Source organism: Urtica dioica, chromosome 11, assembly GCF_054948205.1.
Source record: "Urtica dioica subsp. dioica isolate 48M chromosome 11, U.dioica_male_clone48M_v1_H2, whole genome shotgun sequence".
NCBI lineage: Eukaryota > Viridiplantae > Streptophyta > Magnoliopsida > Rosales > Urticaceae > Urtica > Urtica dioica.
In genome coordinates, this window is record NC_142766.1 from 22805943 (window position 1) to 22826704 (window position 20762).

At 36.2% G+C, this 20762-nt stretch overlaps 6 protein-coding genes across 8 annotated transcripts; 3 read left to right on the forward strand and 3 right to left on the reverse strand.

Annotated features, from left to right (window-relative positions):
- Positions 1–1718: 1718 nt before the first annotated feature.
- On the forward strand, positions 1719–4022 carry PTAC4 (plastid transcriptionally active 4). 2 transcript variants are annotated; one of them, XM_089600683.1, is made up of 12 exons: positions 1719–1974; positions 2069–2184; positions 2269–2379; positions 2467–2531; positions 2625–2706; positions 2797–2871; positions 3015–3085; positions 3169–3251; positions 3343–3407; positions 3483–3560; positions 3640–3753; positions 3801–4022. In XM_089600683.1, exons 1-12 carry the CDS (start codon positions 1866–1868, stop codon positions 3801–3803), a joined length of 972 nt encoding a protein of 323 aa, XP_089456809.1. In that variant the 5' UTR covers positions 1719–1865; the 3' UTR covers positions 3804–4022. The 2 variants fall into 2 exon arrangements, with proteins under 2 accessions (XP_089456809.1, XP_089456808.1); XM_089600682.1 differs by having other exon boundaries at positions 1721–1974; positions 3640–4020.
- Positions 4023–4078: 56 nt separating this feature from the next.
- On the forward strand, positions 4079–4999 carry TIC20-II (chloroplast import component Tic20-II). Its single transcript, XM_089600684.1, has one exon. It carries the CDS (start codon positions 4271–4273, stop codon positions 4835–4837), a length of 567 nt encoding a protein of 188 aa, XP_089456810.1. The 5' UTR covers positions 4079–4270; the 3' UTR covers positions 4838–4999.
- A 136-nt stretch (positions 5000–5135) lies between these two features.
- On the reverse strand, positions 5136–9762 carry LOC149382558 (LUC7 related protein). Of its 2 annotated transcripts, none has more exons than XM_089600676.1 (13): positions 9511–9762; positions 9090–9142; positions 8742–8913; positions 8584–8647; positions 8318–8397; positions 8064–8217; positions 7794–7855; positions 7571–7636; positions 7190–7248; positions 6791–6872; positions 5893–5942; positions 5518–5757; positions 5136–5418 (listed from the first exon to the last, which is right to left on the reverse strand). In XM_089600676.1, the coding sequence occupies exons 1-13, from the start codon at positions 9655–9657 to the stop codon at positions 5400–5402; spliced, it is 1248 nt and encodes a 415-aa protein (XP_089456802.1). In that variant the 5' UTR covers positions 9658–9762; the 3' UTR covers positions 5136–5399. The 2 variants fall into 2 exon arrangements, with proteins under 2 accessions (XP_089456802.1, XP_089456800.1); XM_089600674.1 differs by having other exon boundaries at positions 5136–5421.
- A 987-nt stretch (positions 9763–10749) lies between these two features.
- On the forward strand, positions 10750–13118 carry LOC149382559 (ER membrane protein complex subunit-like protein). The gene is made up of 8 exons (XM_089630455.1): positions 10750–11086; positions 11506–11568; positions 11664–11756; positions 11844–11891; positions 11986–12057; positions 12187–12245; positions 12370–12460; positions 12733–13118. Exons 1-8 carry the CDS (start codon positions 10781–10783, stop codon positions 12874–12876), a joined length of 876 nt encoding a protein of 291 aa, XP_089486581.1. The 5' UTR covers positions 10750–10780; the 3' UTR covers positions 12877–13118.
- Positions 13119–13366: 248 nt separating this feature from the next.
- CRT3 (calreticulin 3) lies at positions 13367–16886 on the reverse strand. Its single transcript, XM_089630452.1, has 14 exons — positions 16685–16886; positions 16114–16221; positions 15501–15693; positions 15135–15393; positions 14996–15052; positions 14866–14913; positions 14683–14769; positions 14542–14599; positions 14393–14460; positions 14203–14295; positions 14039–14095; positions 13858–13953; positions 13743–13775; positions 13367–13643 (listed from the first exon to the last, which is right to left on the reverse strand). Exons 1-14 carry the CDS (start codon positions 16794–16796, stop codon positions 13632–13634), a joined length of 1281 nt encoding a protein of 426 aa, XP_089486578.1. The 5' UTR covers positions 16797–16886; the 3' UTR covers positions 13367–13631.
- Positions 16887–18680: 1794 nt separating this feature from the next.
- On the reverse strand, positions 18681–20376 carry MTACP2 (mitochondrial acyl carrier protein 2). Its single transcript, XM_089630456.1, has 2 exons — positions 20066–20376; positions 18681–19144 (listed from the first exon to the last, which is right to left on the reverse strand). Exons 1-2 carry the CDS (start codon positions 20282–20284, stop codon positions 18968–18970), a joined length of 396 nt encoding a protein of 131 aa, XP_089486582.1. The 5' UTR covers positions 20285–20376; the 3' UTR covers positions 18681–18967.
- Between the last annotated feature and the right edge of the window lie 386 nt (positions 20377–20762).

The window sequence follows — 20762 nt, forward strand, 5'->3', positions numbered from 1 at the left end:
GCCAATTTTAAATTTTGATTTTTCAATATGAATTTAATTGAATTTAAATAAAACAAAATTGAATATGATACGTTAGTATGAAATGATAGTTATTATGATTGTGAATTGAATTGTATTAAAATCAAATAGAATTCAATGTGATACGTTATTATGAGATGATTGTTATTGTGATTGTGAATTGTAATTGTTTGATATGAATTGAATTGAAATAAAACAAAATTGAATGTGATACGGTATTATGAGACTACAGTTATTGTGACTGTCAATTTTAAATTTGTGATTTTTCCTTATGAATTGAATTGAAATTCAATAAAATTGAATATGATACGTTATTATGAGATGATAGTTATTGTGATTGTATGAATTGAATTGAAATAAAACAAAATTGAATATGATATGTTATTATGAGACTATAGTAATTGTGATTGTTCGATATGAATTGTGATTCTTATTGCTCTCGTTAAGTCAATTGGTATACTATTGACTATATGTTATCATACCAAATTGATAGTTATACGAATATACTTTATTTTATTACATCATATTTTCTAATATCAATTTTATGTTTATAATTGTAATTTTATGTTTATAGTTATAAATTTATAATTTTACATATATAATACTAATCGTGTTTAAATGGATCATAATCGTGCTGTTACTCGTAATCGTGTAAATTGGATCATATTCGTGTGGGTCGTAATCGTATTTCGTGTTGACCATTTAATAATCGTGCTAATCGGTTTTTTTATTGTGTTACTGTAATCGTGTCGTTTTGAATCATTATTTAATCGTGTTAGCGTGTTCGATCCAATTAAGAACCGACCCATTTATTGAGATCAAAATTCGCTTTAAATCGTGTCGTAACCGTTTTGTTTTTCGCGTTCAGACCAAATTGCCACATTTTACGTATCTATATGTTCTATTTCTACTTCAATAACTAACTGATATATCATTGATCATATATAATCATGAATTAATTTAACGTTTTATTAAAATAAATTACCGAAAATTTGGTCGATTAGTTTCCCCTTTATTGCTCAGGCAAAACAAAATTTATACATGCAAACATACATTTAAAACTAACACATCACTAATAAAATAAATCAATATCCATTCTTACCTACAAGTATATTGCTAGCAACAAGCTTTAAAGCCTTTGCTACGTGTACAAATGACTAAAGGATAAGTTTTATAAGAAATTACCTCTAGTCCAGACTTTTAAGTTTCAATTTCAAAAATAACATTTTTTTTTATTATTATTTTATTCTTTTACATTTGTTATTCTTTTCATTCAATCTAAATCTCTGTCGTAGCTCCGGTTTCAAACTACATTTGCGAGATCATCTTCTTAGTCTTGTTTCGTGTAAACAAATTATTTCAGAGGTAGGTCGAATTTGTGAATGATATTTAGGTAAGAAACTATCAAGGACAAAGTTGTCTGAATTTTATATATATATAAAAAAAAAACGATGGTGTTGAAATTTCAAAAGTTAGCCCGTACATCTTGAATTCTTATATTTAAACACGAAATTTATTGTCATTTTCTCTCAAGTTTACAGTTACACACATTTATTTTCAAGTAAATTCATCAAATTATAGGAATTTGTATTGACAAATTAAGTAAGATTCGCTAATAATGTACCCTTGAGTAATGAGTTAACAAACTAAATAATTTGAGCCTAGAACAACGAAAGCAAAAACGAAGACCATATAAATTTGAGAAGAAAGAAAGTTCCATTATTTAATTTAAAAAAAAAAAAAAAACGAAAAAAGAAGAAAAAAAAAAGGTGAGAAAATAGCTTTTACAGAAAACCCGGCGAAGTGAAAGACATCAATTCCGTTCGACTTTTAATTCGCCGACGAAAATGGCGACTAGAGCTTCTACAATCTCAAGCTCGGCTATGATTTCACTACGTACTTCCGTCTCCTCTAAACGACTCGAACCTTTCAAATCATCGTTTGTTCGCTTCGGAGGTAACACCTTGAATTTCGTCTCATACCACCTTGTTTGGTTGCCGGAGAAAAAGAAGGAAAACCAGCGTGAAACGCGTCCATTTCGTTTTCGCAGTGAAAAGCCTTAAAGTCTCTAGGTTGAGAATAGCTCACTCCGATGGGTTTAGGCGTAATTGCCATGGCGGTGGTGCTCAGATGAATCTTTTTTCCCGATTCGGTAGAGTCATCAAGGTGATCGCAATAATTTTTTTTAATCAAATAATGGTAGACAACTTAACTTATACATTTCTCTGTTCAAATTTGTACGGAATGAAGTCATATGCCAATTCTATTTTGAGCTCGTTTGAAGATCCTGAGAAGATTTTGGACCAAACTGTTGTCGATATGAACACAGATTTGATCAAGATGCGTCAAGCCACCGCACAAGTAAGTCTTTCCAGTGACCAATTTTATTCATCCAAGACACAAGAGATCAGAATTTTCATTTTTTTTTTTGGGTACTGGTTTATGAAGGTTTTGGCGTCTCAAAAGCAGTTAGAGAACAGATACAAATCTGCTCAACAGGCTTCTGAAGAATGGTGATTTATCTTCTCGTCTCAGTGTTGTTATTTATTCCGTCGTTTTTATACTATGATAGTAAGGATTGGCCTAAAGCTTGCTCGTATGATTAGGTACAGAAGGGCTCAACTTGCTCTTGGAAAAGGAGACGAGGATCTTGCTCGTGAAGCGCTTAAACGACGAAAATCTTATGCAGTACGTATTATTTTTTATTTATTATATACATACACATATTTCGAATGGAATTTGAGTATTTTTTCTTTCTTTTTTGGTAATGAATTGCAGGACAACGCAAATGCGTTGAAGACTCAGCTTGATCAACAGAAGAGCATTGCTGATAATCTTGTCTCCAATACGCGGGTGAGTTACGTGTCGATTCACATGTTTTTGGGACGAATTTTACATTTTATGGAGAAATATAACACTTAGAGAGTCCGAGACGTGTGGTCGAGTTTTCGTCACTTTCTATCGAGAAACACAAAACTTATTCCTTTTTGCAACAGCTATTGGAGAGCAAAATGCAAGAGGCGAGAGCAAAGAAAGACGTCCTCAAGGCACGGGCTCAATCTGCAAAGTATGTCTTCACTATCGTTCCTTGTTTTATTTATCTTTGGCACGGGTCATCATTTTGAGTTGAGTTTGAACAAATTGACTCAGGACTTCGACCAAAGTAAGTGAATTATTGGGCAACGTTGACACGAGCAGTGCTCTCGACGCTTTCAACAAGATGGAGGAAAAAGGTTTGCTCAAAATTTTGTCACATTGTTTATTCGTCATCTAAACATGATTGAAGGAGAAGCGAACGGGTAAAAGCCATTCTCGTCGCTGCAGTGATGTCCATGGAATCTCAAGCTGAGGCTATGAATGAATTAACCACTGATGATCTTGAGAGCAAGGTAGAATAGGATCTTCCCAGAGTTGAACTTTCTTTTTTAGTTTTTATTTTAAGTATTGTTTTTGTCGTGTCACAGTTCCGATTATTGGAGGGCTCTTCTTCAGTTGACGATGATCTCGAGGAGTTGAAAAAAGAAGTATCTGGTAGATCAAAGGTAAAAAGTTTTCATCTGGATTGCGATTTTTTTTTAAACAAATTGGCGTTTAAGTTGACATTGTCGAATTTCCGATCAGAAAGGAGAACTTCCGGCGGGGAAGAGAGAGGTGACGCTGAACACGGTGTTTCCTTATCGGGAGTCGGAGATTGAGCAGGAATTGAATGAGCTTAGAAGAAAAGCTAAAGATTTTTAGAATCTCACTTGCTCTTTATACTTTCTAACAGTTTTGTACTTTGGTAGACTATTATTATATAAAGGGTCCGCGTAATTCGCTTGCATTGGCTAATACAATCAGATGCAATGACACCATGGGCGAGATATGTATGTTCTTGTGTTCTGAGATTGCTAAGGATGAGAGACGAGACAATGACAAAGCATCATTCAATGTGGAAAAGAAAAACAACCCGTCACTTCCATTTTCCCTGCACAATTACTCTCTTCACTTAACTTCACTTCAGACAGTCATCATTCAGGACAGATCTGTTAGTCATTTTTCCTATCCTAATTATTCAAAATTACTACTCTAAAATCGGTATTTCTGTCATTTTTCCAATAAAATTTCTAAGCAATTGGGCCATGTTAATATGGGCCCATATACTTTCTAATATCAAAGACCAAACCCAACCCCATCGAAAACAAAAGCCATAAAAACCCTTTCCCTTCTTCCCCTCTCTCCTCTCCTCGTCTCCGTCGGAAGAAAAAGAAAAATGGCGTCCATTTCGTTCCTCAACCTAACAGCAACACCACCGAGCCACAGAACCCGCCTCAAATCACCGTGTCGCCCTCTCCGGACCCGAATGTCGGTCACGTCACCGCCGGCGACGGAGCGGCTGATATCGGCGGCGGCGTACAGCCTGCCGTTCTTCAACTCGCTGCAGTACGGTCGGTACCTGTTCAGCCGAATCCCGGCGGTGGGGATGGCTCTGGAGCCGATCTTGCCGCTGGTGTCGGTATACCGGTCGATGCCGTACGCGAGCTTCGTGGCCTTCTTCGGACTCTACTTGGGCGTCGTCAGAAACACCTCTCTCAGCCGCTACGTCAGGTTCAACGCCATGCAGGCCGTCACGCTCGACGTACTCCTCGTCCTTCCCGTCCTCATTCAGCGGATCTTCACTCCCGGACACAACGCCGTCGCCGTCAAACTCACGGCGTCGCTTCACACCGCCATCTTTCTCTTCAGCGCCGCTTGCTTCGTCTACGGCGTCGCCTCTTCCGTCTTCGGCCGGACTCCTTACCTTCCCTTCGTCGCCGACGCCGCTGGTCGACAGTTGTGATTTTTTTTATTTATTTTTTTATTTTAATCTTGGTGGTGTGGTTCGTGTCAGAAAATCTACTGGGATTTGATTTTTTTTTTTTTCTTTTTCTTTCTTTCTATGTATAATATGTGTTCTGAAAGCATGAATCAATCGCTGATTAAGCTTGGGATTTTCGTCGGACATACATTGCAGATTTTTTTTCTTAATGATGCCAAAATATAAAGAAATACTCCAAGAATACCTGTCGGACTGTTTTCTGTCTTGATGATTCGGTTTTGTAGTTGAGTGTCCAAATTACAGTCGGACAAAATATTGGTGATTTTCGGACTGTTAAGTCACATTTAGAATAAAAGGTATATACGTTGTCAAACATCACTCTCTCTTCATACAATTTCGACCCCAAAAAAGAAAAAAGGAAAAACTCTGAAGCATTGCGTTCTTTACGTCATCGACTGGAGTAACAGCTCGAGAAAGTTCACATTCAAAACAAGACTGACCTAAACAAGTTTTTTCAACGCTGACCTAAATAAGATCTTATAATAGGAAACTTCAATATGCCGAGCAAACAACGAGGGGTCGCCTAGTACCGATCATGACGCCTGCTGGAACAAAGTATATTTGGTATAATTATATGTGAAACATTATGCGTATGTATATTATGTCTATATATATATATATATAAATATATATATATATACCTGCGGCGATCGTAATCCCTAGAACGGTCCATTGACCTCGATCTCGACCTGTGGCGGCTTCTTTGATCTCTGTCACGGTCACGATTGTTGTATCCATGATGATCTCGGTCGTGGTGCCTATCGCGGTCTCTGCTCCTGCGATCGACATCCCTGTCCCTACCACCTCGATCGCGACTTTCATCACCTCTTTCTCGGTCTCTGCTCGATTCCCTCTCTCGCTCCCTACTTTGCTCTTTCGACCTTCACAAAAGAATCGAACCACGTCAGAAACTTTAGGCCCTGTGTCTCATGTCTGTATTTGTGCTACACCATAAGTGAATACTGAATAGAATGGATATGGGAAAAGTTTTTTTTTTTGTTTTTTTTTTATTTTACCTCCTATCGTCGACCCGCTCAACCTTGCGATTCCTGTTGTTTCTCTCTTCCTGAGATATTAATTGCCAACAAATGTACCATTAAGATATCTCACAACGAATCTAAACATTTGCGATCTAAACATGGTGGAAAGAAGAAATATATTTTCACCAAGTGATATCATCCACGGGGTTTCTTCAAAGTTTGAAATGCGAGTCTTTAAAGTGCCTGAAAACTACTGGCACCCTAGTGTTCATAATATGGACAAAACTCAACAAGGGACAACAACAGGTAAACATATTCTCATCTCTAAGAGTGTACTGTGCATAAAAAATTAAAAATCGACCAAGGTTGGGAAAGGGTAAATTAGTACTTACAACACCACTTACCACAGGTCAATTAAATAATATGGTTTCATACCCCCGAAATTTGAGAAGCTATAGGAAGTAGATCATATCTTACAAGTATTTATACTGTTAGCTAAATATCCCATGTTCAGCAATGTCATGGCACACGAACAGAAAAAACAAACAATATAATAGTTGATATATAGGTCAGAATAAATGCCATGGTTCTTCTCGAGGTAAGAAAAACTCACAGATCCACTACTACGAGAATCTCTAAAGATTGGAAACATTATACCGGCACCTGAACCAACATATTCACAATAAGAGAGCTTTAAAAGTATACATGTAATTATCTTCTGGTACATTAGTTAGTGAAGGGTCGTTCATTGCACCTAAGAAAAAAAATTAAGTCGTTCATTTCTCATTTAATTCAACTGAAGCTCGCCTCATGTTCTAGTTCTCATAAAAAGAAAACAATACCCAATGGATTTCATTGTGCTTTCTGCTAACAATGATTATTAAAGCCAAGCTAGGCAAATGAAGCAGTTTAAAGAATCATGAACTTGACTAACCTGAAGCTCTGCCAACTTGTCACGGATTTGCATATAGCCTAAATGAAGCTTTCCACCAAAATGATCTGCTAAACGCCGGTCACTGGAAATAAGAACAGAATTTAAATGCTTCACTTATTTAGATCAGAACATAAGGTATAACTAAATTTTATCTCATGAACTAGCAGTACGAGCAAATGATTTCCAGGATGATCTATAAAATGAAAAAAAAAAAAAACGCACATTCTTTAAGCTGCAAAAGTTATCCACGTAAAACTGGACACAAGGGCCTGCTGATACAAGGAGGTATAACCGCTAGGTCAAAAGCTGAAGCGCTTGAAACCAAAAAAATTACTAGTTCTATTGTTTCCCTGGGGAAAATTAACAAACAGCATGCCAACTAGGATTTTAATTCTTTACCTGTCGTAAACGCTTAGAAATGCTCCGCATATGTCACAAACCCGTAGCTTTTGATCAGTCTGATAGACACCAAATGAAAAAAGCAAGAAACATTTATCAGCAATCGCAAATTATATAAACACTGAATGTACACATCCTATATTAGATTGGATTCACAGCACACTAAAGCATCATGTACGGTCATACTTTGCTGCACATATAATGAGAATCTAAATCTACCATCGTAATGTTATTGGCTTGGCTATTTTTCTTAGCAATACAAAATGAATATTAAATTCCTTAACGCTGTGCTTTCTTTCACACGAGCCTTTTTTATTCATTACAAATAAACGAGTGGAAAAAAAAAAGAAAAAAGAAAAAGAAAATGGAAATGGGACTTACGATGCGGACATCAACTGCTGTGTATTTAGTAGAATCAAGTGTTGCAGGTTCCAGCCTGGGAGCTAACTGAAGGAAACAAATTTGCAGAATGAGGAAAAATAACAATAAAGGAAAGTATACTAAAGAAATTAAAATAAAATAAAATAAATAAAATTAAAAGGTTAGTTACAAGGAAAGACTAGCTACCCAATAAAAAAGGAGGAAAAAAAACATGTCTACAAACCTTCTTCAATGCTTCTGCCTCTTCCAATGCTTTCTGTGCCTCATCAACCATACCTTGCTCACCTAAATAGGGTAGAGCATACTTGAAGTAAGCGAATTGAGAATACTGAAACACTTCAACAGGGAAGACAAGAAGCAATGTATACATTCTGACACAAGACATCATTGCACTACGAAACTTTCTTAAACTGTATTCGGTGTGTACGCGACTACTCTAACTAAGGCCCATTGTAAGTATAAAAAAAAATTCAGTGATTTGTTTTTGACTTACCAAGATCCTCAGCTTTCTTAAGTTTTTCATTTATCATCTCCTGTGTGCGAGCATCAGGAGCAACAGTGGGCAAAGGCGCCAATGGTGGAGGATTTGGCAAGGGCTGAGGCAAGGCTGCCCTATCTTTATTGAAAGCATCCAAGAGAAGAGTGGACTGTTTCAGAACACATTTCAAAACAGAAATAGTAAGAGTATTTCCAGAATCATTACTCACTAAATCACAAGAAAAAATACATGCAACACTCAAGTAGAACCTGTTTGTCTGCTCTTTGAGTTCTGAGTTCATCTATCACTTCAAGAGCTCTAATCTTAAGATCTGTCTTGCCTTCAAGATCTGTAAAGTCCCATAATAATTATTAAAATCAGCTTTCAATAAGAAATGTTATATAAACCTTAATTGTTTTCGATTTCTTGCTTAACTAACTTTTTTGTGAAGAAAAAAAAAATCAGTATATCACCTTAACTTAGGCGCGAAAGTAGAAAGAACCTACACATGTTCTAATGGAGATAAATATCTTACCAAATTGATCGATTTCTTTTAACTTCTCTTTGATCTGCTTTGACAACTCAAGTATCTCTGGTGTCTGCAGTGTGAAACAGCAGTGAGAAATAATAGCTTCATATTATACCCAAAGAATCATGCTCTTTGAAACAGTTACCATCCAATCCATCACTCACCAAAGTAACCTCAGAAACAGAAATTGCAATGGCAGCCTTGGCATCATCCTCCTCGAGACGTTTAAGAGCCCTCGCAATCTTCCTATCACATTCAACAATGAGCCTGTCTATGACATCCTCCAGATCTCTATCATAGTTATCGGGCCCTTTTGCTGCCTTTGCTTCTTCATATCTTTTAAGAGTTAAGAAAATTCATATATGAACACAATACCGAAAGTATAGTGAACTGCTCATACTAAGTTCCTTCATCGCCGTCAAGAACAAAGCAGCGAAACTTAGCATAAAAGAACAAGAGGAAAAAAAAAGGATTATCCTGCCAATTAAAAAATTTCTTAAAAAATAGGATACTCTTTTCGCAGCTGCAAAGAGTGTACCTTCGGGCAAGGTCCCATATCCATTTTCTGCGAAGAAATGGAAAACAATATACAACATAGTGCATCAAAACACACCGAATTCGAATATATAAAAAAAAATAGTCACAACCAAAACGAAATCAAGATTTGATAAATAATCCTCAAACGATTTCGACTCTTGAGCTCTGAATCTAGGGTTAACCAGATGCTACCAAATTGATATACGAACACTAAAACCTACGAATAGCTGGTTCTGCATAAAATCAATTATCTTAGGGCTGATTTCCAGAGTCCAAACACATCTGCTCTTATAACCAACATCGAATTCAACGAATTTCCCCAAAACCGAATTTCCTAATTTCAATTTTCAACAGCTAAGAAAATTTACAGTTCCATGTTTAAATCCGTAGACTGACCGTTAATTGGAAGAGCTCGTGAGGGCAAAGCCCGACCAAGTAGAGACGACAGACATCGCGATCGTAGTACTTCCGGCTGACCTCCCGAACGTCACCGTTTCGGTTCGCTCCCATGAGCTGGTCGAGCTGTTTCCTCAGAGCGTCCATGGCTTCCACGGACCTTCTCTTTCTCTACGTTTCAGAGAAGACGAACGATGGTGAAGGAGAGAGATGACGAACGACGATGATTAGGGCTTGGATACACGCAATTTCGATGTTAAAAATAAAAATAAAAATAAAACCAAAATACAAATACAAATGACAACTTTAAACTGATTTGCTGAGACGCCCTTCAAGTTAATAGATTTTTCAGAGTAAACGACCCCAACTTTTACTAACGAAAATCCCAGCCCACAACAATAAAATATTTGGACCGGAATATTAGTAATTAGAATTTTAACATGAATTAGTGAGCTCAAATCTTTAAGTTCATTTTTTTTTCCTCTCATTTCTTTAATTTTTTATTTTGTTCTTTGTTCTTTTTCTTTATTCATCACCACGAAAGTCTTCTCCGTCATCAATGCTCTCGTTCACCTCGGATCCGCCGTCGATGCTCTCGACACCATTGACAATTGCGTGATACTCGATAATTTTCTCTCAATTTTATTTTTCTTATTTTTCACGCGTATTTTTTGAGGATTTTTTTTATATTTATTTTATTTTATGTATGTCATTAAATCTCATCATTATTTATCACTTACATTCAATGAATAGATTGGTAATACCTATTTCCTTGGAGTTATTCATTAACTCTTTATGTGGTTTCGTTGTTGTTAAGCTTGTTATTGGCTCGTTATTAATTCTACTATAAGATTTGGTATCCGATGTCTCATAAGAATCATATATCAAGTATTACAGTAACATTAATAACAAGCCAATAACATGCGACCTTAATGAGCTTCTAAAATGCATAACTCAATGAAAATGGAATCATCAAGTAACATGAGGATTAGAACTTAAAACAAGTCCAAGTTATATATGTTCACGGATTTTTTTTTTTTTTAATCCGTTTAAACTTTGAAGTTTCATTTAGTTTATTTTTTATGTTTACCGTTTCATTTAGGGAATTAAATTTTAAAAGAAGATACTAAAGGAAAATTTTTCACTACATAAAGCCCAAGCCCATCCATCCCGGCCCGACCCAGATGCTCCCAAAGCCCAATCTAATTCGTTCACAAAGTCTCTCTCTCTCTCTCTGAAGTGGAACCAGAAAGACCAAACCAGACCAACGATGGGTTTCTCTCTCCTCAAGTCACTGGTGTTGGCTCTCTCTCTCCTCTTCGCTTTCTCATCATGCTCCGCGTTCCAGTCCGACGAGCTCATCTTCGACGACGATGAGTTCGAAGGAGGGGTGCACCGTACGCCCCCTGAGGTCACCCGCGCCAAATCTCCGCCTCCTTCGACCCGGAAAAGATTCTCGGATCCGGATTCGGACTCCAAGATCCAGTTTCATCTCGAACACGCCTTCGGGGACTCCGATTTCTCTCCCGCCGGAACTTTCACTGCTCGCTTAAAGGATTCAATTCATGGTGGCCAGGTCTGATTCATTTTGTTACACTTACATCTATTACCTTGAATTTCGCCGAGTGTTTACGAACTGAGACTTTGAATTACGTGTTTATTGTAGAAATTGTCATTAATTTTTGTTTATCAAGTGCGATGATTCCGAAGCTCATTAGCTTATATGATATCGCTAGATTCGTAAATTCTCTATCTTATTAGTTTTGAGTATGAGAACTCGGTCCTTGTTTCCAATTGTGGAATAGAAATTGAGATGATAGAATTGCGTGGTTTCTGAGAAAACTTGGTGAAATATAATAGAGATGCTTCATTTTTGGACATTCTAGTTGAAAATCTCAGTATCGCGTGAAGCTTTATAACCTTGTACTTTCTATAGCAAATGACTTTTGTGTGTACCACACTGAATAATGATATTTTGATCATAACTTGTTTCAGACGTTAACGAAGCTGCGATTTTCAAGGAATGCGCTTACTGTGGATGAGAAGGACAAGTTTTCCGTAATCTTCTTTTCCCATTATCGCCCATTCCTTTATACCGTCATTTATTAAATGGGTAAGTAAGAACTCTAATCATACTTGCACACCTCTTTCAGGTACTTCTTCAAGAAGATGACTTTTATAGGATCAGATTGCCATCCAATATTTTGGGCTCTTCTAACGAGTTTGTCATTTCATCGGTTAAAGCGGTAAGTACTTTTAAAGTTCAGTTTGTACTTGGATTCTGATTGTTACTGATTCCATATTCACTAATGGCAAGCTTATACTGAATACAGAGATGTCTCCCACGAGATAGTCTGGACGAACATATTGTTATTCACACTGTAAGTTTCCAAAGCTGCTCATCTATTTTATTATATGCAGTTTTTTTTCCACCACTAAGTCAAGCATCTTCTTGTATCGGTATATATTCTACAGGATGGTGTCAATATCTTAGCTGTCAATTATGGAACCCCTGGGGCTTGCCCATATCCTCGGCAATTGAGACTTGTAAGGATTCGTTTTATTTTTACTCTTATTCATTGCTAGCAAACCTAAGTGGATAGATTGGATCAGATGAACACTATTGGCTTTGCAAATCGTAGTAGATAATGACAATTGTTGCAATGCTTGTTTCAGCCGTCCAAGTGGACTTTCAACTCTCATGCGACTTTGAAGAACAGCGAGCAAGCTCCAAGGTGAAACTTCCCACAATTTTTGTTTCGTCAAGAGTCTCTATGTTAATCGATATCAAAAGCTTTCATTTAGTCATCTTCTAGTCTTAACATCCACACTATCCGAATGTGTTATTATCGCCCACAGGGCTCCAATATTTACCGAGGAGATCCTTGGCGGAGAAGGAGGAGAAGGTGAAGCCGAAGCACCGCCAGAGAGGTCTTTCTGGGCTAAATACGTGAGTTTCCATAACTGTGTCTCGTCAATGTGCCAGAGATTTCTTTTGATTTTTAACCGAAATCCTCAATTAACCAGTTTTTTTGTTAGTTATGGATAACAATAATAATAAAAAAGGTTAATTTAAGACAATCTTAATGAATATATGTTGTTCGGTTAATGGTTATCTGAAACCAACCGTCGTCTCACATTTATATTGACTGTTCAATTTATTGTGAGAGTTTTAGTGAAATGTTAAGCTAATTAATGTTTCGTATTTAACCTTTGTGTCAGTGGATGTATGCGATTCCGCTTGGCCTCGTTGTGATGAATGCCGTAACTCAAGCGATGAATCTGCCGGAGGAACAGGCTGGCGGTCAAGGTCAACCAGGTGCGGGTCAGCGCACAGGTCCCCCAGCTGCTGTCCGGAGAAGATGATTTCCTCGCTTATTGTAATACTTCTCTGAATCCCCGAGTTTTAGAAATTTTTTTTTTTTTTTTTTTTTGTTGAATCTGTGGTTTTATCATTATTTCCGAGGAAAAACTGTCATGATTTTTGTAAATCTCTAGGCTTCTTTGATAAATCATTTACCTATAGTATTTCTAGTAGTTTACAATAATTGGAACAACCGTACTGATTCACTTGGCAATAACAGCTTTGATTTTATTTCTTGGTTGAATTGTCATAATGATTGTGTTATAGCTAAAAGTGTAATCTTCAGAAATTATGCATAAGAGCTGTGACAAAAGGAATGAAATTTAGCATAAAGATTCACCATGTGGTGTTGTCTAAGTTGCACATTATCTGAAGTTTTGAACCAATTATCTGATGGGAAACGTACTTTCTTTTCTTTCAATGTAGTAGCTAACTGAAATTTACTTGGAATTCATGAAATTGAACTAATTTGTTAAGAACAAGGAAAAGTGCTTTCATAATAGAAGATCTAGGAGCTTATTTCATATAATCAATCAGACACACATTACTCAACTACACTTTTAAAATACAGCAATTTCCTCGAAGGAAGCTATTCCTCCATGATTAAAAAAGACACTGAAAATCGTAATACTCTTGCCGGCAAAGTTACAATAGCGAACCTAAGAGGCGATTATACCGTCCATACAAAACAGCAAAAAGACAAGTAACATTGATACATGTGAACTTCTGGTAACGCAACACAATTCTGCGAAGGACATCAAAGCTCATCCTGTGAATCAGATTAGCAACATCATTAGGTTAGAGTTATATTACTACTTTTGGAAACCGTTCAAAAAATAGGAAAAAAAAACTTCAAAGCATTGCTTACATGATAATCATCGTCCCAGTCACGCTTGTAACGCTGCGACACAAAACAAAGGCATTCAGTTCAGAACTTGGCACTGAAAAAAAAATTCAATAATTGTGAAGAGACAAGTACAGACCCTCTTGTATTTGTCTCTGTATCTGTCTCGGTGCCCTCTGTCGCGGCCCCTCTCTCTTCTCCTCTTTTCGCCTTCTTCTCTAGCTCTTTGAGCTTCCTGAATTGTAGAAAGTTCAAACCACCGTCAAAATAAGAATTCATACGGGATAAAAAAGTCGAATAAAGTTTAGTAGAGTAATAACCTCCTCTTCTTGTGCTTTTCTTTTTTTCTCTGCCTCCTCAAAGGCATCTTTCTCGGACTAAAAAAACAAATTAAAAAAGGTGAGAAATGAAGTGATTATGAAAGAGAGAGCAAACAGTATTCGTGCCAAATTTTTATCTTAAAAAAAGGGTTTCAAGGATTTACCTCCCGATGAGCAAACACTTCTTCAACTGCTTGTTTCGCGTATTCGGGGTCGTCGCAGATTAGAATGTTGTCAAAAACCGAACCGGACTTAACCTGAATTGACATGTCAACAAATAAATGAATAAGCCCATCAATACGACGATCCTAATAAAGCTACCAGAAAAGCTAAGAGTTTGATAGTTCTCTTTACCTGCCAAACTTCTATGCCTACGTATTTGATTGGCTTAAGCACGTAAAGATCAGGATCATCTTCAAACTCTGCATATTTGAAATGAATATATTGAGCATTACTGAATCGATATATGAATCCATTTGTGACACGAATCCACTTTTACATACCCGGGTTATCAATCCATGGAATTTTCCATTTTCCTTTGTAGTTGGGGTTTTTAATTCTCTGTCAAGCAGGTAGAAAAAAAGGTTAAAATACTTCACTTCAAAAACCTCTTAAGTGAACAATTTAAGTTTATCCAATCTAACCTTGGGCCTCCAAGGTCCTTTGTATCTCGGGTTCGGTATCTTTGGCGGTCTCCATATGCCATTATCATCCTCGTCCCAATCCTCAGGCTAACAAGAAGAGAACATAACTTTTTAGCGTGGTTACTTTCGATTATTTTTCATACATCTGAAAATTTTAACCAATCCGGAATTGTAAAAGCCAACCTCTTTAACTGAAGGATCTGGAATTTCTCTCGGGATTGAATCATAACCCTGCATCACAATAACACGTTACCAAGAAAGAAAATTATCATAATCGCATGTTTACGAGATCATAGTTCAAGCTCTTTCGTACCTCGGGTTTAACGTCGTTCGGGTCGTCGATGTACTCGCGTTCTTCCCAATCTGCAGGCTGCAAGATATTGAAAATACATATTATAAAATAAAGGTTTAGTTCATCAGAAAAAATTCAAGATTTCTTGAGTGGTTCAAACCTTTTTGGCTTTAGTATCTATGATCTTTCTCGGAGGAAGAATATCCCAATCCGAGTACATGCTTCCAGAGTCTCTTTCCCTGTTGTCGATCAGAATACTGTAAGTCGCGTCGGGTCGGAGAATGAATGTGTAGAAGTGAGTCAACTTGTCCGTTTCGCATTGCAAATCCTTCTTGATCGGGTAATTCTGGCCCTGGTACGATACAATCGCGTGAAGCTTCTTTGTGTCCGTGCCACACAGATCAGGTCCAAACATTATACTACACCAAAGAAGTTTCGATTGTTAACAAGAATGTTACTGTTTTGAAACATCGATATTTTTCGGGCCACGAAAAATAAAATTGTACAAATTTATTGACCAAACTACCTGTAAGGTGTGTCACCTCCGAATTTCTTCTGGTTCACGAATCCGGAGAGAAGCTTTATGTAGCCACCGCCACATTCGATGTCCTGTTCGAATCTTACCGAATATTGGAGGACCAAAGTGCGGTTTTTGTTGCTGAATTCTGGTATTCTTGCGGAGATGGCAAAATGTTTGGCGTCGCCGGTTGTTTGAATACCTGAAGAAGATTTACCGATATACAAGCTATAAGCCATAAAAAGTAACTATGGTGCTAGAGCCATATGAACCTTGCTTGAGTTTAAAAAAAACGAGAACTCGGTGCTTTTTGTCATGTTTAGAGTTATGCTGACTCATGATCTTCGCCTATGGTTCTATCACTTTTTTTAGTCATTCCTTTGTTCAAACTCTATCGAACTTTTTACGTATCGACGCAGTTTATTTTCATCAATTTACAACCATTCCCAATCTATGACTAAATCAAAATTCAATTTACAAGCTATTGATATTTCACCACCTGGTTTGAACTTTTAACATATATATGTGTAGTGAACATGAACACACTTTCTAGTATCACTCATATAAGTGATATATATGAGTGTATCATACTCATATGTGTATATGTATATGTAAAGCATACCTTTGTCATCTGGGTCTCCGGGCCATTTTCCTGTGGCGTGTTTAAACGAGCCTGCTTTTCCATCGGCTCTTTTCCAGTCAGATTTGACCCACCGAGAATTCCAACCCTCTATTGCAACAGCAAAAAAAAAAAAAAAAAAAAAAAAAGAAGGAAACAACTTTACTTACTTTAACACACCCAAAACTACGATAATTATATTTTGAACAACTTTGGAAACTCCATTTTCGGAATACATCGTTGGGTTAAGTAAATTATTGCATGACCATTTTCGGAAACTCTCTAATAGGAATAAATATAATTTAACAACTTCTTGTATTAAACAAATTAAGATATAATTTTTTTTTTAAAAAAGAACATATGTCAATATATTTGTGTCTTCTTTGTCTATTAATTGTATTTAAATGAAACCACAAAATTATGATTTTCTTTTTTTGCTGCGAACACAAAAATATGATTGATTACAAGCGAGTTTTTCTTAATAAATGAACAGAGAGAGCTGAAACTATACAAACAAACAGAGCTTGATCTAACGAAAAGCGTAATCATCGCGAAGAGAGAAACGTTTCTTTACCTTCAAATCGCTCCTCGAAAATAATTTCCGAGAGCGAGAGTTGAAATAGAAAGCAAAGCACCGAAATCGTAAGCAAGGAATAATAGCGCGAAGCACATTCTGGACCTGCCATTTGCAGAATCTGCAATGGACATTGGAGAGACTGAGAGTGTTAGTTATAGAGCTGAAACACAAAAGATTGCCCTCGATTTCGTACTTTAATTTCACTCATACCCTTATGATATTAGTCAACAGTCAAAGTCAATGTGATTTTTGCAAGCGACTGCGTGTATGCATGAATAGTACGATGGTCCTTTTTTTTTAGTTATTGGTATCGATTCCCATTTATTGGCCAATAGAAAGCTATAGTTTTGTTCTTTCTTTAGAATCGACCAATCAGAAATCAGTGAAACGTCGCATTGTCCAATTCAAAAACTCCCATTAATTTAGTTTCTCTGCGTTCCGACATGAATTAAATTACACGAAGCCGGCTTTTTTTTTTTTTTTTTTTACTTAAAGCTCGGGTGGAGTAGAATAATTAATTTAATTTAACACGAACTATCATTCTCTCTCTGTGGTAATTTCGTCGGAGCTAATTTCCGAGAAAGTAGCGGATGATGATTACTATCTAGACAATCGGGGCAAAGGGGTATAAGGGTAATTATGTTAAGGTGGAAGGGCATTAGTTTACGAAGACTCGAGTCTCCTGACCCTCAAAATGGTTTGTTGACCACATTCATGTGGAATTTTCAAGGGGAATTAAATGAATTTGTGCAATACTTTAGTGGCTAACTATCATAAAATAACATTTCCCGATTCCCATTGACGTAGTTCATGACTTTCTGTGGGTTCATCACGAATAAGTCCATCGGAAAACGAAAAAATAAACTTTTTAACTGAAAATTTAAATTAAAAGTAAACCGCTTAACCGAATTATTTTAATTAGGTTAATCGAAATTAACCGAATTATTTTTAATATATTTTATTTAATATTCAAATTTATTTAAAAAATTAATACCTTTAATTTCATTATTATTAAATTAATTAGTAAATTAATAAGTCTTATAATCTGGGTTAACCGAAAATTAACCGATTAAAATTAATAGAACGGTTAAAATTAAAACTTTTAATTTTAACCGAAATCGCGATTAAAATTAACCGTTCGATTAATTTTAACCGATTAATTTAGGTTAAAAAAAATAAATCAAAAGTATTTATTTAACCGAATTTGCATCTTTAACAAATATTATATAATTATTAACATCACTCCGAGGATTTGACTCTTGTTCTAAATGAATTGCAGATAGGAAAAAAATAAAAATAAATAAAGCACTCTAAAAAAAATTGGTAAACGACAATAAAAAATACTTTAAATGTAGGTATTTATGAAATAAATTCAGTTAATGAGATATTTAAGTATATAAGATGACTTCTTTAACAGATAGGCTGACAGCAAGCCCAGCAGTTTTTGGGTTGAGCCGTTGAGCTTGCTTATATTGCCGTCCACTAGTCCATCCATTAACACCAGACTTTCATCGCAGAGAAGTCAAACTGTGAGTAAACAAAATACGAGGACGAAGGACAATTGCAGGAAAACCACTACGTCAAAACTTTTATGTTTTGTTTGGAACTAGAGATGAAAAAGTGAGAAAATGTACATTTCACATTCACATCTATAAATTCGTATGAATTCCATTTTCGAATTTACTTATACATGTTCCCAAAAAATTTCTCAAATTTGTTTCCCTTCTATCATCCCTCCGACCTTCCAAACAATACAAATATATATATATATATATATATATATATATATATATATATATATATATATATAGAGAGAGAGAGAGATTTAATTTTCCTCTTTCCAAACAATATAAGAAAAATAAAAGGATTCCATTTTCCTTCCCCGTACAAGAAAAGTACAAGGAATTTCGTATTTAAAAAAGTAGAACAATATAAATATAGACCTTGTTCTTATCACAAGATCACACAAGCTATTAAATCAAATAAGCAAAAATCAATAAACCACTAATATTGGATTTGTATTGCCGCCAATTATTCGTCAAACCATGACAAATTCGTATTCATCATCAAATGCAAAAAGAGCAACATTTAAGTTTAGATGTAGAACTCTTCAAATGAATTAAAACAAAACAAACCGGTATTTATGTAATGTGGACAAAACCGGCAAAGAGGAGAGATTGGGGATGAATCCAGTGACAAGTTCTTCAATTGATACCTAAAACGCCTTAAAAGAGAAATAAAGAATTCATTAAGAACAAGGCTTTCATTTCATTGACTCTTTCACTTGGCCTGAGGGTGAGAAGCAATGAAGTCGACGGCAAGATCAACGGAGGAAATCTTGTCGGCTTCATTATCGGGGATCTCGAAGCCGAATTCTTCCTCGAGAGCCATCACAACTTCGACAGCGTCGAGACTGTCGAGCCCGAGATCATCATTGAAACGAGATGTGGGAGTAACCTGTAAAGAGTTTGAAATTCACGGGGTTACAATTACAAGTTAATAACCAATACATGATTTCATTCTTTTGAGAGCAGTTACGCTTGATAGAGATCATAGATAGGTCTATGGAACCTAACATATCATATTTAGTGTAGAAAACAGTTCCATTATCGAAATTCCTCACTGAACTCAAAGCAATGAGAACTTAGGGCAAGTAAAGACACAATGTGGATAGCTCTTGCCGTAAGAAATGAAGGACATAAGCAAAATTGAACGGAAAACAAGAAGCCCATTTTGTAGATTTAGAAGCCAACATAAGTTGTGAATTTTTGTTACAAACTCAGTCATTTGCAAGTAAAAATCTTGGAGAAATTTATACAAAAACATGGAAATTTCAATCAATATATGATGTGAAGTTTTGGTTGAGAATAACCATGTGAATACAGAAAGCAGAAACTGACACCCCTTTAATCTCTATTCCCCTATACAGGCTTCGAAATGGAAGAATAATGAGAAACACGGTTTGATAAAACTCTTATGTGAACATTCTATAAATTTCTTTACGAAAAACAACTACCATGTTTCTTTTTCTTCTTATATTCCCCATTCTAAATCTCTAAACACATTTCATTCACACGGAAATGAGAAATATACAACGAAAATTTCAGCAATAGATAGTAGAGAAAATAGAAAGGCAAACCATTTCTATAATTCAATGTTCAAGTCGTCATCTCTAAAATCCCTAAACCTTGACATCTATGATTGAAAAGTGTCAAACAAGTGATTTCCTCTTAACATTAGAAAATTGATTCAACAAATGATTCAGCAAGATCTCACTACTGAAGCGACAAGGAAATTGGACAAAAACCAAAAGAACTTGCATAGGGTTTTATTAGGGTTTTGTCTAGTTTTCAGACATTCCAGGAACACAGTGAGTACCTTAGAAGGATCACATTTCTGAAAGTTCTTGACAACGCTGATCACGCGATCAGTGACCTCGGACTTGTCGAGGAAAGAGCCTTTGACCTCCTCGGAGAAGAAACGGCTACGTATCGCGTTGAAAGAGGAGGCGAAGATAGGTTTAACGGAATTAGAGCTTCGAGGCAAAGCCTGGACTTGCACTCTCAGGTACTGTAGCACTGCTCTTCTCGCCGCCATTGAAGGTCTCTTCTCTTTCAAAGCGGCTCAAACAAACTCTCTTTCTCTCGCTCTCTGAATCAAGCTGTGAAGAAGAGGAGAGCATAAAAAAAGAGAAGTGAAACTAAACGGTGCCGTTTTAATTCAAAAGAGAGAGTTAACCCTTAGTGGAGCTAAACGATGTCGTTTAAAGATCCATAGTGGGCCGTTAATTTGAGTGGGCTATCTCCAGCTTTCCAGGCCCAAGCTAAAGAGGAGTAGAAATTCACTACCTAGTTAGCTAAACCAAACAATAATTTTAATCACCCAATTTTTCTTGATTGCCACAAACCAAACCATGTTTAAGCACGATCCTAGAGTAATCTACTAACCGAATAAATTCATTTAACTACGTCGCACCCTTCTTATGTGTTTAGCTACTCATGATTTTAATCTAGCAAATAAACATGACAATGAGCAAAAACATCAACACATGGATAAGAGGAGACATCTATTTATC